General features: G+C 43.0%; 1 protein-coding gene across 1 annotated transcript in view; it reads left to right on the top strand.

Moving 5' to 3' along the window:
- The window catches only part of CPNE9 (copine family member 9), a 482,542-nt gene that overhangs the window by 437,339 nt on the left and 32,657 nt on the right, over positions 1–12,546 (top strand). The window contains exon 13 of the mRNA XM_078659325.1: positions 4,139–4,196. Within this exon, the coding sequence (XP_078515451.1) occupies positions 4,139–4,196 (58 nt within the window). The remainder of the gene's footprint in view (positions 1–4,138; positions 4,197–12,546) is intronic.

The raw sequence follows: 12,546 nt of genomic DNA, 5'->3' as shown, positions 1-12,546 counted from the left end.
TTTCCAATATTTATTTTATTGCTGGCAAGGGCTCTGCATTTCCCAGATCAATGTTCTATATAAACCACAGCAAAATAAAGCAAGCATATCAAGGCCAGAAGACAGGCTGCAAAGCCAGATCAATTCACTTATGACAAAGATGATTATTTTAAAATATAAAAAAGTAAGATGAAGGCTAGGCCTAGGCAAGTAATTAGTTTCTGGTCCTGTTCTTATTTGAGACTACCAGGTGTGTCTTACGTCTGGTATTAGAATAGAGAGAACACAGACAAATCTGTTATTTGACATGATTCTGCGCTGTGTCACTTGATTTTTCTTTGTTCGCCCTTAGTTGGCAGGGTATGCCCAGACGTGGGTCCCTTGCTCACTTTGCCACTGGATTCAAGCTATCCAGGCTGAAGACGGCTGATAGCCAGAACCCGGTCCTAGGATGCTCGATTCCGGTCCAGGGAAGACATGGCTTGGCAGTTCGGGCTGGACTGTTCCCATGAGGCACAGGGTCAGACTGATTTGCATATGGCCAGGTCTGAACTGGGGTGGCAGAGTGGGCTAAAGAATGATGATGGATTAAACCCAGATCAGTTGACTGGGGGTGAGTGCTTGCAATGTTCAACACTCCGTCCATCGTCCCCTTTGGTTTTGCTTTGTATCACTTGGAACCAGCATCCTTCTCACAGTACAACGCAGTCCCACAAAGAGGCTAGTAGGCCAGCCGGAAACACTATTCTGAGTACACTTCCAGCTCTGTGTGGGGAGCCTCTGTTCTGACTTTACAGGTTTGGGGCATATTTATCATTAAGTCAGGCAGCGCAGCAAGCCACCCTGCTGCGCTGCGTTCCATGACAGGGAAAGGGCCGTAATGCCCCACATCTAACATAATAAGGCGTATTCCTATCTTTTCCCAGCGCTGGCGCACAACGTGCTCCTAGCGCCAACGCAGGCACCCTTGCACCATGGTGCAAAGCTGCCTGTGTTGTTCGCAGGATTGTTTTTGTGCAGGAAGGGGCACCTTCCAGCACAAAAACAACCCCCTGAGGCATTTCCTCTCTCTGTGTGTGCTGCAGAATGCAGCACACTTAGAACGAGGAAAAAACAAAGACAAATAAAAGTATTTCTCCTCATTACGCCTCACCTAGAAAGGCTTTGCATTTTGACACATTCCTAGGTCTACCATGGATGGTAATTCTGGGATTGCACCGCAAACGAAGGGTGCGTGCGTGCCAACACCTCCATGGGGCACAGTAACGCAACGCAGCGATTTGTGCTGCGTTGCGTTTCTCCGGATTTATCAAGCCGCTCAGGGCCACCAAGGTGGCTTGATCCATTGCACTCAATGATTATGTCACGTTTACTCCCAATTGCGTGGTGCAAAAGTGACGCAACCCTATGATAAATACGCCCCTTGGTGTTTTACAGCCTCCGCAGGACATGAGGCCTGCACTCTCTTTTTATGGTGCTTGATAACAGCAGCCCATTTATACCCAGGGTATGGCAATCTTTCATCTGAGTTCTTCCTGGCTGGGAGTAGGTGTCACCAAAGAGCACAGGTGAACACTGACATCTATTCTGGAAACCTAGCAGTGCATTGTGGGAATGAATTCATGCCCTTGCAGCAATAAATAACTATTTGGTAAATATGATGAAATTGCTGGGAATGTTTAGAGGATCACATGCCTGAGAGCATAGAAGGAACAGATGAATGTTACATTTCTGGCTGCATGCCATTGTCAGGTTGCAGGGTGCTTGTGTCAGCCAGTCATAACCTGACCAGTTATTCCTCATTTACAGTAATGCTACAAGGACATTGCTTGACAGATGGAAGAGAGTGTGAAAAGCTGAGTGCACCCAGTCAGAGTTTCTATTTAGTGCTCATGTATTTCTGGCACAGACATGATGTTCTGTTGTGAAGTAATAATGTTCTAGAGTTCAGTGTCAGAAACTGAAATATTGGAAGACAAGTTTTCTTTCAGAACTGCCAGAAAGGCCTTCTGTGCTCTAACCAAGATATTTTTGGACACAGGGTAGTAGCATGTACCATTGAACCACATTTATTAATACAAGTCTGACAAGCAAAAGCACTCTGGACCTGCGTGAAAGGACTGCATGTCTGCACTGTATCCGCAGGAGGTGTTTGGCTGGTCGTTTTAGGCCGGCCAAAACTCAATCCTAAACTTACTACTTTTGGTATTCACAGAATGCACTTACTACTTTTGGTATTCACAGAATGAACTTACTACTTTTGGTATTCACAGAATGAACTTACTACTTTTGGTATGCACAGAAGTTAGGATTTTGTCTTAAGTCTGTCTTAAGTCTGTCTTAAGTCTGTCTTAAGTTTGTCTTAAGTCTGTCTTAAGTCTGTCTTAAGTCTGTCTTAAGTTTGTCTTAAGTCTGCCTTAAGTCTGTCTTAAGTCTGTCTTAAGTTTGTCTTAAGTCTGTCTTAAGTCTGTCTTAAGTTTGTCTTAAGTCTGTCTTAAGTCTGTCTTAAGTCTGTCTTAAGTCTGTCTTAAGTCTGTCTTAAGTTTGTCTTAAGTCTGTCTTAAGTCTGTCTTAAGTCTGTCTTAAGTCTGTCTTAAGTCTGTCTTAAGTCTGTCTTAAGTTTGTCTTAAGTCTGTCTTAAGTTTGTCTTAAGTCTGTCTTAAGTCTGTCTTAAGTCTGTCTTAAGTCTGTCTTAAGTCTGTCTTAAGTCTGTCTTAAGTCTGTCTTAAGTTTGTCTTAAGTCTGTCTTAAGTCTGTCTTAAGTCTGTCTTAAGTTTGTCTTACGTCTGTCTTAAGTCTGTCTTAAGTCTGTCTTAAGTTTGTCTTAAGTCTGTCTTAAGTCTGTCTTAAGTCTGTCTTAAGTCTGTCTTAAGTTTGTCTCCAGTTTGTCTTAAGACAAACTTAAGACAAAATCCAAACTTCTGTGAATGCCAAAAGTAGTAAGTGCATTCTGTGAATACCAAAATAGTAGTACGTTTAGGATTGAGTCTTAAGTTCATTCTGTGAATCGGGCCCCTCATGCGCACTGAAGCTTTCCCCAGCCCCCGCTGCGTTGCTGCGGCTGGAGAGAGCAGGCACAGACTGCCAGCCTGCCTGGGAGCGCAGAGTCCAGCGCTCAGGTAAATCCTGACACTGCTCTCCTGCAGCGTCATGATTGGCAGCAGTGCATTCTGGGAACCTGTCCCTGAAGCAGGAAGAGCGCGATGGAGCAGACGGCGGAGGCGGCCGCAATCAGGTAAGTTAACTTTTTTGTTTTCTTTTTTTATTTCGTTCCACAACCACCCCCCCCCCCCAACTCCTCCCCCAGTTCCCTCTTCTCTCCCCCCCCCTGCCACTTTGGGACGGGCCAAGACTGAAGAATAGATGGGTTGGTCTTGGGGAAGGTTTTGTGGATGGAGCAGCAGGCTGAGCAGAAGCTTTTGGCTTTTGTTTTACCGGCAGCCATGCTGATTGAAAATAAAGATGAATACAGAGCTAAAAAACAAAGCATCAATCTCTCTCTGAGAAGAGGAAAGATGAGAAAAACAAGTAAAAACGGGAAACATCCTTTACAACGCAACTTGTACCACGCAGTGCCTTTACGACGCAACTATTACAACGCATGTCATTACAACGCATTGCGCTGGGGGGCGCTATAGGATTGGGAATGGATTTAATTTACTATCCAACACCTTCCCTACTATCCACGGGGACTGGAGTTAGAATAGTAAATTAAACTATTCACTATCCAGCACCCCTAAGCGCTATGCGTAGTAACAGCATGCGTTGTAAAAACTGCGATGTAACGGCATGCGTGGTAAAAGCATGCGTTGTAATGTCATACATCCAGTAAAAACCGCTAACTAGCTGGCAATTAACAAAAGAATCCAACTGTAAGGTGCAAAAATCAGGGACAAAAATAATTACAGCAGAGCAATGTATTGAAGTAAATGGGAAACTGATGCTTTGCAATCCAGTCATTACTGTAATCTGCTCCTCACATATGATTGACATAGTACCAGGAAAGACTCGCCTTTCTTGATCTATCACAACCACAAAAACATCCTTCGGAACTTAGCTGTGCATCACCAGGGTGTCCAATGTGGGCAAACTTGTATCCATTTCAGCAGTGTGTGCACTGGAAGCATGAACCTCTAACTATCCTTCTTTCCTCCTGCAGGCCTCATCTCTTCCCTTGTCAATCATCATTGTTGGTGTTGGACCCGCAGAGTTTGATGGTAAGTCAACTCCTGAGACCTTTGACTGTTTACAAAAAAAGTTCTCTCACTCGCCTGCAGAATTTGAGGGTACGGCGTTCCCTAAGGTATACATTTGCATGGTACAGCATTCCCTAAGGTATACATTTGCATGGTACAGCATTCCCTAAGGTATACATTTGCATGGTACAGCATCCCCTAAGGTATACATTTGCATGGTACACATCTCCTAAAATCTTTGATTATTTACCTGGAAGGGTCACATACTCTCTTTCACTTGCTGGGTTATTAGGCACTCTACTAGTTATACGCAGGCACTTACCACTCTGGAACGGAAACATATCGATGAATGTCCTCGCGAGATCTCCACCTCATGGGGCAGCAACTGGGCAAAGACATGGAACATGCAAGCCCTCCCTAGACATTATGTAGGTCCTAACAAAATGTAAGCTTTTCTTTAACATATCTCTCTACTTAAGTTCTTTTCTGTTTTCTAATACAAGATCACATAACACTTCAAAGACTTAGGTAGTAGTATTATTGCAAGTCAAAGAGGGTGATATAGTCCATCTGGAACAGGAGATACAGAAGGTGGATTTGGGACAGGCTACGTTGTTGCGCAACATTTGTAAATGTGTCCTATAGAAGTGTTCTTGCTTTCATTGAATAGATTTATACTGAAATCTTTCCAAAGAGCTGCCATGTGTTTTTGGTCAGAGGTTTCGAACTGGGTGGGATCTGCAAACAGTTCTTCGACAAACCACCTCCATCAACGCGTGAGGCCAGCATGTCATTTCCTAACTGTTCTTGTTTTGCGTCTGTGTACTCTGTCTGTTTCTACTGATTCCTCCTCGGCTAAACCAGAATGTTAATGGGATGAGAGCACAGACTATACTCCGGATACTCAAAGTCTGATTCCAAAAACTAGAGAAGACAGTGAGTGTTAGGCATAAAGATTGTGTGGGATACTAAATTATTCAGGAATTCTAAGGGGACTTTAAGACATCCGTCGTAAAATTCGAATGACCTTGGAATTGTGGGAATGTGACATAAAAACTAAGGGGCCGATTCACAGAACTAACTTAAGACAAAATCCTAAACTTACTACTTTTGGTATTCACAGAAGTTAGGATTTTGTCTAAAGTTTGATTTAAGACAAACTTAAGACACAATTAAGACAGACTTAAGACAGACTTAATACAGACTTAAGACAAACTTAAGACAAAATCCTAACTTAAGTCTGTCTTAAGTCTGTCTTAAGTCGGTCTTAAGTCTGTCTTAAGTATGTCTTAAGTATGTCTTAAGTCTGTCTCAAATCTGTCTTAAGTCTGTCTTAAGTCTGTCTTAAGTCAAACTTAAGACAAAATCCTAACTTTACTACTACTAAATGCCTTCTGTGACTACCAAAAGTAGTAAGTTTAGGACTTTATCTTAAGTTAGTTCTGTGAATCGGGCCCCTTGAATTGAAAGGACATTTTCATATGGTGGAAAACAAGAGAATTGACCACGTGGAGTAGATGTATCAGGAAAGCAGGGAGCCATCTGATGCAGTAGGACAAGCGGAATGGGGTTAGGTTTTCAACGCAACAGCAAATCGAAACCAAAGTGAAGACAAAGGAATGACGGCTGCGGAATGAACGCTGAAGGTAGGGTCAGGTCTAAGGATATAATAAAGCCTAGTACCGGAGTGGGGTATATGACGGCTAGGGTCCGGCTTAGGATGAAGTTTCAGGATAGTGTTGGGTAAAGATACATTTCAAGGTGAGAGCTAAGGCCTGAGTTAAGTTAGGGTTAGGTTAACAATGAGGGTCAATGTTCAGATTTAGGTCCGCACCACAGCAAGGGTTTTGTAAAATTAAGAGGCTGATTACGATCTTGCTGGGAAGGCCTCCAGATGGGTTCCGGAATGAGCAAATCTGATTCGGAGCCTATGTTTCCGATCGAGTCTTCCCCCGTTACAAACGACCAAGTATGATGATCCTGTCCGTCTGACTCGTTCGGCGCTGAATCGTGCCGCACAATGAAGCCGGATCGTGAACAAGCGAGTATGATGCACGATTCGGACAGCTGTATCAATCGGTGTCAGGGAGATGAAGCGGCTGTCGGAATCGGACTTTGGGGAGGCGTAGGAGGCCCCCTTCACCCAGAACCCTCCAAATCGGTTGCAAATGGCTGCGCATGGTCCCCCCAATCCAAGCATGCACAGTATGGCAGGCAACATGGGGTGCACGCCACAGGGTGTACGCTTTTCCCCACCCACCCCTTTTTTGCTATGGGAGCCTGTGTACACGTTGGTACACAGGCTCCCATAGAGTTCAACGAGAGTCCGAGCGAACCGATTCTGTCAGCATACGGCTGCATCATACTCATGTGGTCAGACTCTCGCAGTGCGATTCACTAGGAAAGCCCTCAGGATCAGAGTCGTACGGAGGGTTTTGCTAGCGAGATCGTAATCGGCCCCTTAGAGTAAGAAGAAGAATCCAGATTAGGTGAAGGGTCAAGGCTAGAGGAAGGTCATTGTCTGGCTAACCAATAGGTCTTGGATTAAAGCTACGGATGAGGCCTGGTTTGAGGTTCAGTGGTAGGTTGGGATTTCAGGGACTTCTAAGGGAAGGTTTTTTCAAAATTGTAGAAAAAAAAACTAAAGACAGTGGGAGTATCAATCAAAATCAATACCATTTTTAAATAAAAACTTTTCTCAGCAAATTTGTTTTTATTGAAATGTCTTCTTCAGTACAGGCTAATACGCGACACAACTTTTTAAAAACAAATGTTTTCTGAAATCGCTCATCACTTGTGGACAGACTTTTGACATTCCTTTCCTGCTGAACCTTCTCCACTCCCAACACCATGCATGCTATGCGGATGATTTGAGAGAAGCCCAGGAGGAGGGCTTGTATAGTTGCATTAATGCCTTCACCCTACAAATGCCACTCGCGAGTTCTTCAGCGTCACTGCATACAGTTGTCAAACACGTTCTCTCTTTAAACACTGGGAGACAATACAAAGAGAAGAGCTCACCTCATGGCATCCGGGGATCTTTTCCACTTATATACCTCTCTGAGGAACCCTACAAGGTGAAAGATCCCACCGAGAGCCTCTTGTGCTCACCGCAGTCAGGGCTCCGAAGGTGTCTCCAAAAGCAATTAGCAGCTAATAGCCTGAAGACACTTGTCAGCAAGAGGCAAGACTACAATTTCAGCCTAAAATAGGCTTCCTTAAAATATTCCCAGACCTCCCCGCCGGGATTCCTTTCACAGATAAGCGACTCACTTCATGACATTGCTAACAAGGGTATGTATTAGAAATTAGTTCTTTAAAATTTGAGTTAGTGGATTCTTGACTGCTTATGTAAAAGGACATTTTAAATCTCTGATAATATGCAAGTTCACATTCATGTCAATGTCAGTAGCAAGTGCATGGATTTGAGTGTAACTGTGTTTTGTCTACAGCTGCATAACTGTTTTCGGTCAGTGCTACGGATTAAATATTGACGAAGGCTTGCAGCAGACGTCCCGTGTTTGCCAGATCGATCGCTGCTGTGTGCTTGTGGACGTAAAAAGGGCTTAACATGGACCATTGAGAAGTGGAGAAGTGTGGCTCAATGGTTAGAGCTACATCACGAAGGGGCCGATTTCGGTCCCACAAAGCTGCACAGCCACCTCTTGGCTTGAATCCAATGAATTACATTTCTAATAATTCTTTTACTTGCACATGTATTCCTTTTTCTTTTCATTTTTATCCTTGTTTAATCTTCTGTTCAATTCAATGGTTAGAGCGGCAGACCCTGATGCAGAGGTCTGCCCCGGGACCAGGGTTCAATTCCCGCCTCGGCGGGTCTTGGGCTCAATTTCCTCCGACCTGATAATTCTTGCCTCGGTGCCTATTCTAATCGTGGGTCCCACTCTGTGACTCTGGGCAATAGCTTGCTTAATCTCCACAACGGCCCCGGCAGCGCTTGGATGCCTGGCTTCACCTTGGGGGTGCCCAGGAGTGGACATTTCACAGGGAAAAGCCAGGAAGGGTTCCACAGCGGTATGCGTACAGCGCCAGGTAACCCCGGTTGGGGTATAAGTGCGCTTTACAAATTCATTTCATTTCATTGAGTACATAAATGTGCCAACAAATTCTCTGTTAGTCAAGTCAACAGATGTTGTCACAGATGTATGCTTTAGTTATGCTGACACAAAATCTAGGCTGCAGTTCCATCATCGACCAACAGATGTCCTCACAAAAAACACATGCTGTTGTTGCAGTGATACATTAACAGTGGGCAGATGCCCTCATAGTGATTACGTTGAAACGAATGGCCACATTCATCTGAGGACAGACACTCACAAATGGAGAGCCTACAGACTTTGTCTTGTAGAGGAGCAGTCAACCATTGGATGTCCAGGCATAGGTCATCAAGCATGAAAAGGGTGCCTTTCCTCTGATCAGAAGTCATGGAGGATATGTGGATGCAGACCCTGCAATGCCACCTTCAGGAGCTAGGTGTCCTCACAGATACTGTACAGAGAAGATAGCCTGCTGTAGTTCCACTCACTCACAAGAAATAGACAAATACAGTTGTTTGGCTGCAGTACACTTGTCAGTGGCCAGATGTCCTCGTGAAGATCATTCAGACAAGAAAGGTTGCTGGAGAGAAATAGATATCCCCACAGGTATTTAATGCACTCAGGAGGCTGCAGTACCACCTTGCAGGAGATAGAGGTCCTCGCACGTATTATATAGAGAAAACAATGCTGCTGCAGTTCCACTCACAAGAAAAAGATGACCTCGCAAACATTAAATGTGATCCTAAGGCTGCAGTAACACAATCAGACACCAGATTCCCTAGCAGAGATCATGTTTAGAAGTAAGAGAGATGCAATTGCCCTCTCGGTTAATAGATATCATCACAGACACTGAATGCAGTAGTCAGGATGCAGTACCACTGTTGGCAGCCAGATGTCCTCGCTGAGAGTCCGTAGAGCAGAAGAGCTGTACTTCAAGCACAGACAGCTGTGCACAGCTTTGAAAAAGTGTGATTGTGGCTCACATGGCTGATGCCATTGATGATATCATTTGTGATGTCACCAGTGAATACATCAATTCCATATTTTGATATGTCATGTGCAATGTATTAAGTCATGAACAGTGAATTGGAATAGAGATTATATGGCTATGTAGCTAACCATAAATGGAGTAATTCAGTTGAATTAAAATGTTATATAATTCATTAAGGTTGTTCAGTGGATCTTCTTGATTTCTACATTTATTTTTGCTGGGACAGACCATTACCCCTTGCCAGATCCCATGCCAAGTCTGACCCATTATACCTAGACACAGTCCCACTGGGCACAGGGAGTGGGATTCAGCAATGCCCTTGTGCACGGAACCACTGTCTAAATCCATGCTGGGTGCGATTTCATTGTGTCGCGGTTTGAAATGATTCCGCTGAGTCTCTGGGGTAAGTTGAGAACCCTTCCTGTTGCCTGTCGTTGAGTCAGTCCTGGCTGTGAGCTTGGTTGCTTCTCAGAGAGGATGAATTATGTCTCAGTAGATTCTCACTTCCCCGATTACCAAAATGGCATGAGCCTCAGACACGATCCTGGGGACATATGAGCCAGAGTCTCTTGCCTTGAGAAAGCTCATGCCAGACCAGTGTAGGGCGAAACAAGTGTTGGCATTTTCAGAAGAAAGATATTTACATTGTCTCTATGAAAACTCTCGCACTGTGCCTTATTTCAAACCTCAGGTGATATAAAAAGATGCACTGGGAAAAATAATTTGGAAAATTGCTCCAAATTAACGCAATTTGAAAAGTAATAAAGAATTTTATAACCATAAGTTTATGACTTGGATCATGTGCGATGCTCACACGCTTATACCCACTTGGTTTGAGTTGGGACTCGGCTCATCCAAAGCCCAAACAATCGGAATGATGGAGTTAATCTGTTTCTGTAAGGAACACCTTAGCCCACTCTTGGTCGCTGAGGAGCAAGGAGTGCTGATGTGAAGTGTGTGTGGGAGGAGTACAACCTCTGCCCAACAACTATCCACCTAGGATACAAAGATCAGAAAGAGCCAAAGTCATTAAGTGCATCCATTCATCCACCCATTGACTCATTATACAACTCACCGATGCATAAAGCCACACAGAAACTCACAAACTAATGAAGAAACATTATCAGTTATAAAATGGACCAATTGGTTTTGCCAATGCTTCTTGTATTTAGCTCTGTCTGCTACAGTCATTCAGTATCTTAGTGCTGCAGCTCAGATGCTCTTCTGTTACTATTATCAACGCACTCAAAGCACGATGGAGTCATTAAACTTGACGAGATTCAATCCTATGATATGATGGTCATACTTGGGGTCCAGTTCACAAAGGTAAAGATTAGACTTGAAGTCCAAGTTTAGACCCGAGGTCTAAGGGCCCAATTCACAAAGGTAAACGTAAACCTGAAGTTGAAGTTTAGACCTGAAGTTTAAGTTTAGACCTGAAGTCTAAGTATAGACCTCAGGTCTAAGGGCCCAATTCACAAAGGTAAACTTTGACCTGAATTCTAGACCTGAAGTCTAAGTTTAGACCTAAAGTTTAAGTTTAGACCAAAGGTCTAAGGGCCCAATTCACAAAGGTAAACTTAGACCTGAAGTCTATTTGCCCAATTCTCAAAGGTTAACTTAGACCTCAAATCGAAGTTTTGACCTGCAGTCTAAGTGCCCAATTCACAAAGGTAAACTTAGAACTGAAGTCTAAGTTTAGACCTGAAATCTAAGGGCCTTATTCACAAAGGCAAACTTTGACCTGAAGTCTAGACCTGAAGTCTAAGTTTAGACCTGAAGTCTAAAGTTTAGACCTGAAGTCTAAGGGCCCAATTCACAAAGGTAAACTTGGACCCGAAGTTTAGACCTGAAGTCTAAGTTTAGACCTGAAGTCTAAGTTTAGACCTGAAGTTTAAGTTTAGACCTGAAGTCTAAGTTTAGACCTGAAGTCTAAGTTTAGACCTGAAGTTTAAGTTTAGACCTGAAGTCTAAGTTTAGACCTGAAGTCTAAGTTTAGACCTGAAGTTTAAATTTAGACCTGAAGTCTAAGTTTAGACCTGAAGTTTAAGTTTAGACCTGAAGTCTAAGTTTAGACCTGAAGTTTAAGTTTAGACCTGAAGTCTAAGTTTAGATCTGAAGTTTAAGTTTAGACCTGAAGTCTAAGTTTAGACCTGAAGTCTAAGTTTAGACCTGAAGTCTAAGTTTAGACCTGAAGTCTACGTTTAGATCTGAAGTTTAAGTTTAGACCTGAAGTTTAAGTTTAGACCTGAAGTCTAAGTTTAGACCTGAAGTCTAAGTTTAGACCTGAAGTTTAAGTTTAGACCTGAAGTCCAAGTTTAGATCTGAAGTTTAAGTTGAGACCTGAAGTCTAAGTTTAGATCTGAAGTTTAAACCTGAAGTTTAAGTTTAGACCTGAAGTCTAAGGGCCCAATTCACAAAGGTAAACTTGGACCTGAAGTTTAGACCTGAAGTCTAAGTTTAGACCTGAAGTTTAAGTTTAGACCTGAAGTTTCAGTTTAGACCTGAAGTTTAGGTTTAGACCTGAAATCTAAGTTTAGGCCTGAAGTCTAAGTTTAGACCTGAAGTTTAAGTTTAGACCTGAAGTTTAAGTTTAGACCTGAAGTCTAAGGGCCCAATTCACAAAGGTAAACTTGGACCTGAAGTTTAGATCTGAAGTCTAAGTTTAGATCTGAAGTCTAAGTTTAGACCTGAAATCTAAGGGCCTTATTCACAAAGGCAAACTTTGACCTGAAGTCTAGACCTGAAGTCTAAGTTTAGACCTGAAGTCTGAAGTTTAGACCTGAAGTCTAAGGGCCCAATTCACAAAGGTAAACTTGGACCCGAAGTTTAGACCTGAAGTCTAAGTGTAGACCTGAAGTTTAAGTTTAGACCTGAAGTTTAAGTTTAGACCTGAAGTTTAAGTTTAGACCTGAAGTCTAAGTTTAGACCTGAAGTCTAAGTTTAGGCCTGGAGTCTAAGTTTAGACCTGAAGTCTAAGTTTAGACCTGAAGTTTAAGTTTAGACCTGAAGTCTAAGTTTAGACCTGAAGTCTAAGTTTAGGCCTGGAGTCTAAGTTTAGACCTGAAGTCTAAGTTTAGACCTGAAGTTTAAGTTTAGACCTGAAGTTTAAGTTTAGACCTGAAGTCTAAGTTTAGACCTGAAGTTTAAGTTTAGACCTGAAGTCTAAGTTTAGACCTGAAGTTTAGGTTTAGACCTGAAGTCTATTTTAAGACCTGAAGTCTAAGTTTAGACCTGAAGTCTATCTTAAGACCTGAAGTCTAAGTTTAGACCTGAAGTCTAAGTTTAGACCTGAAGTTTAAGTTTAGACCTGAAGTCTATC

Source organism: Lissotriton helveticus, chromosome 9 (assembly GCF_964261635.1).
Source record: "Lissotriton helveticus chromosome 9, aLisHel1.1, whole genome shotgun sequence".
NCBI classification, from domain to species: domain Eukaryota; kingdom Metazoa; phylum Chordata; class Amphibia; order Caudata; family Salamandridae; genus Lissotriton; species Lissotriton helveticus.
The sequence above is the reverse complement of the archived record's forward strand: the minus strand, read 5'-3'. Positions and strand labels throughout refer to the sequence as shown.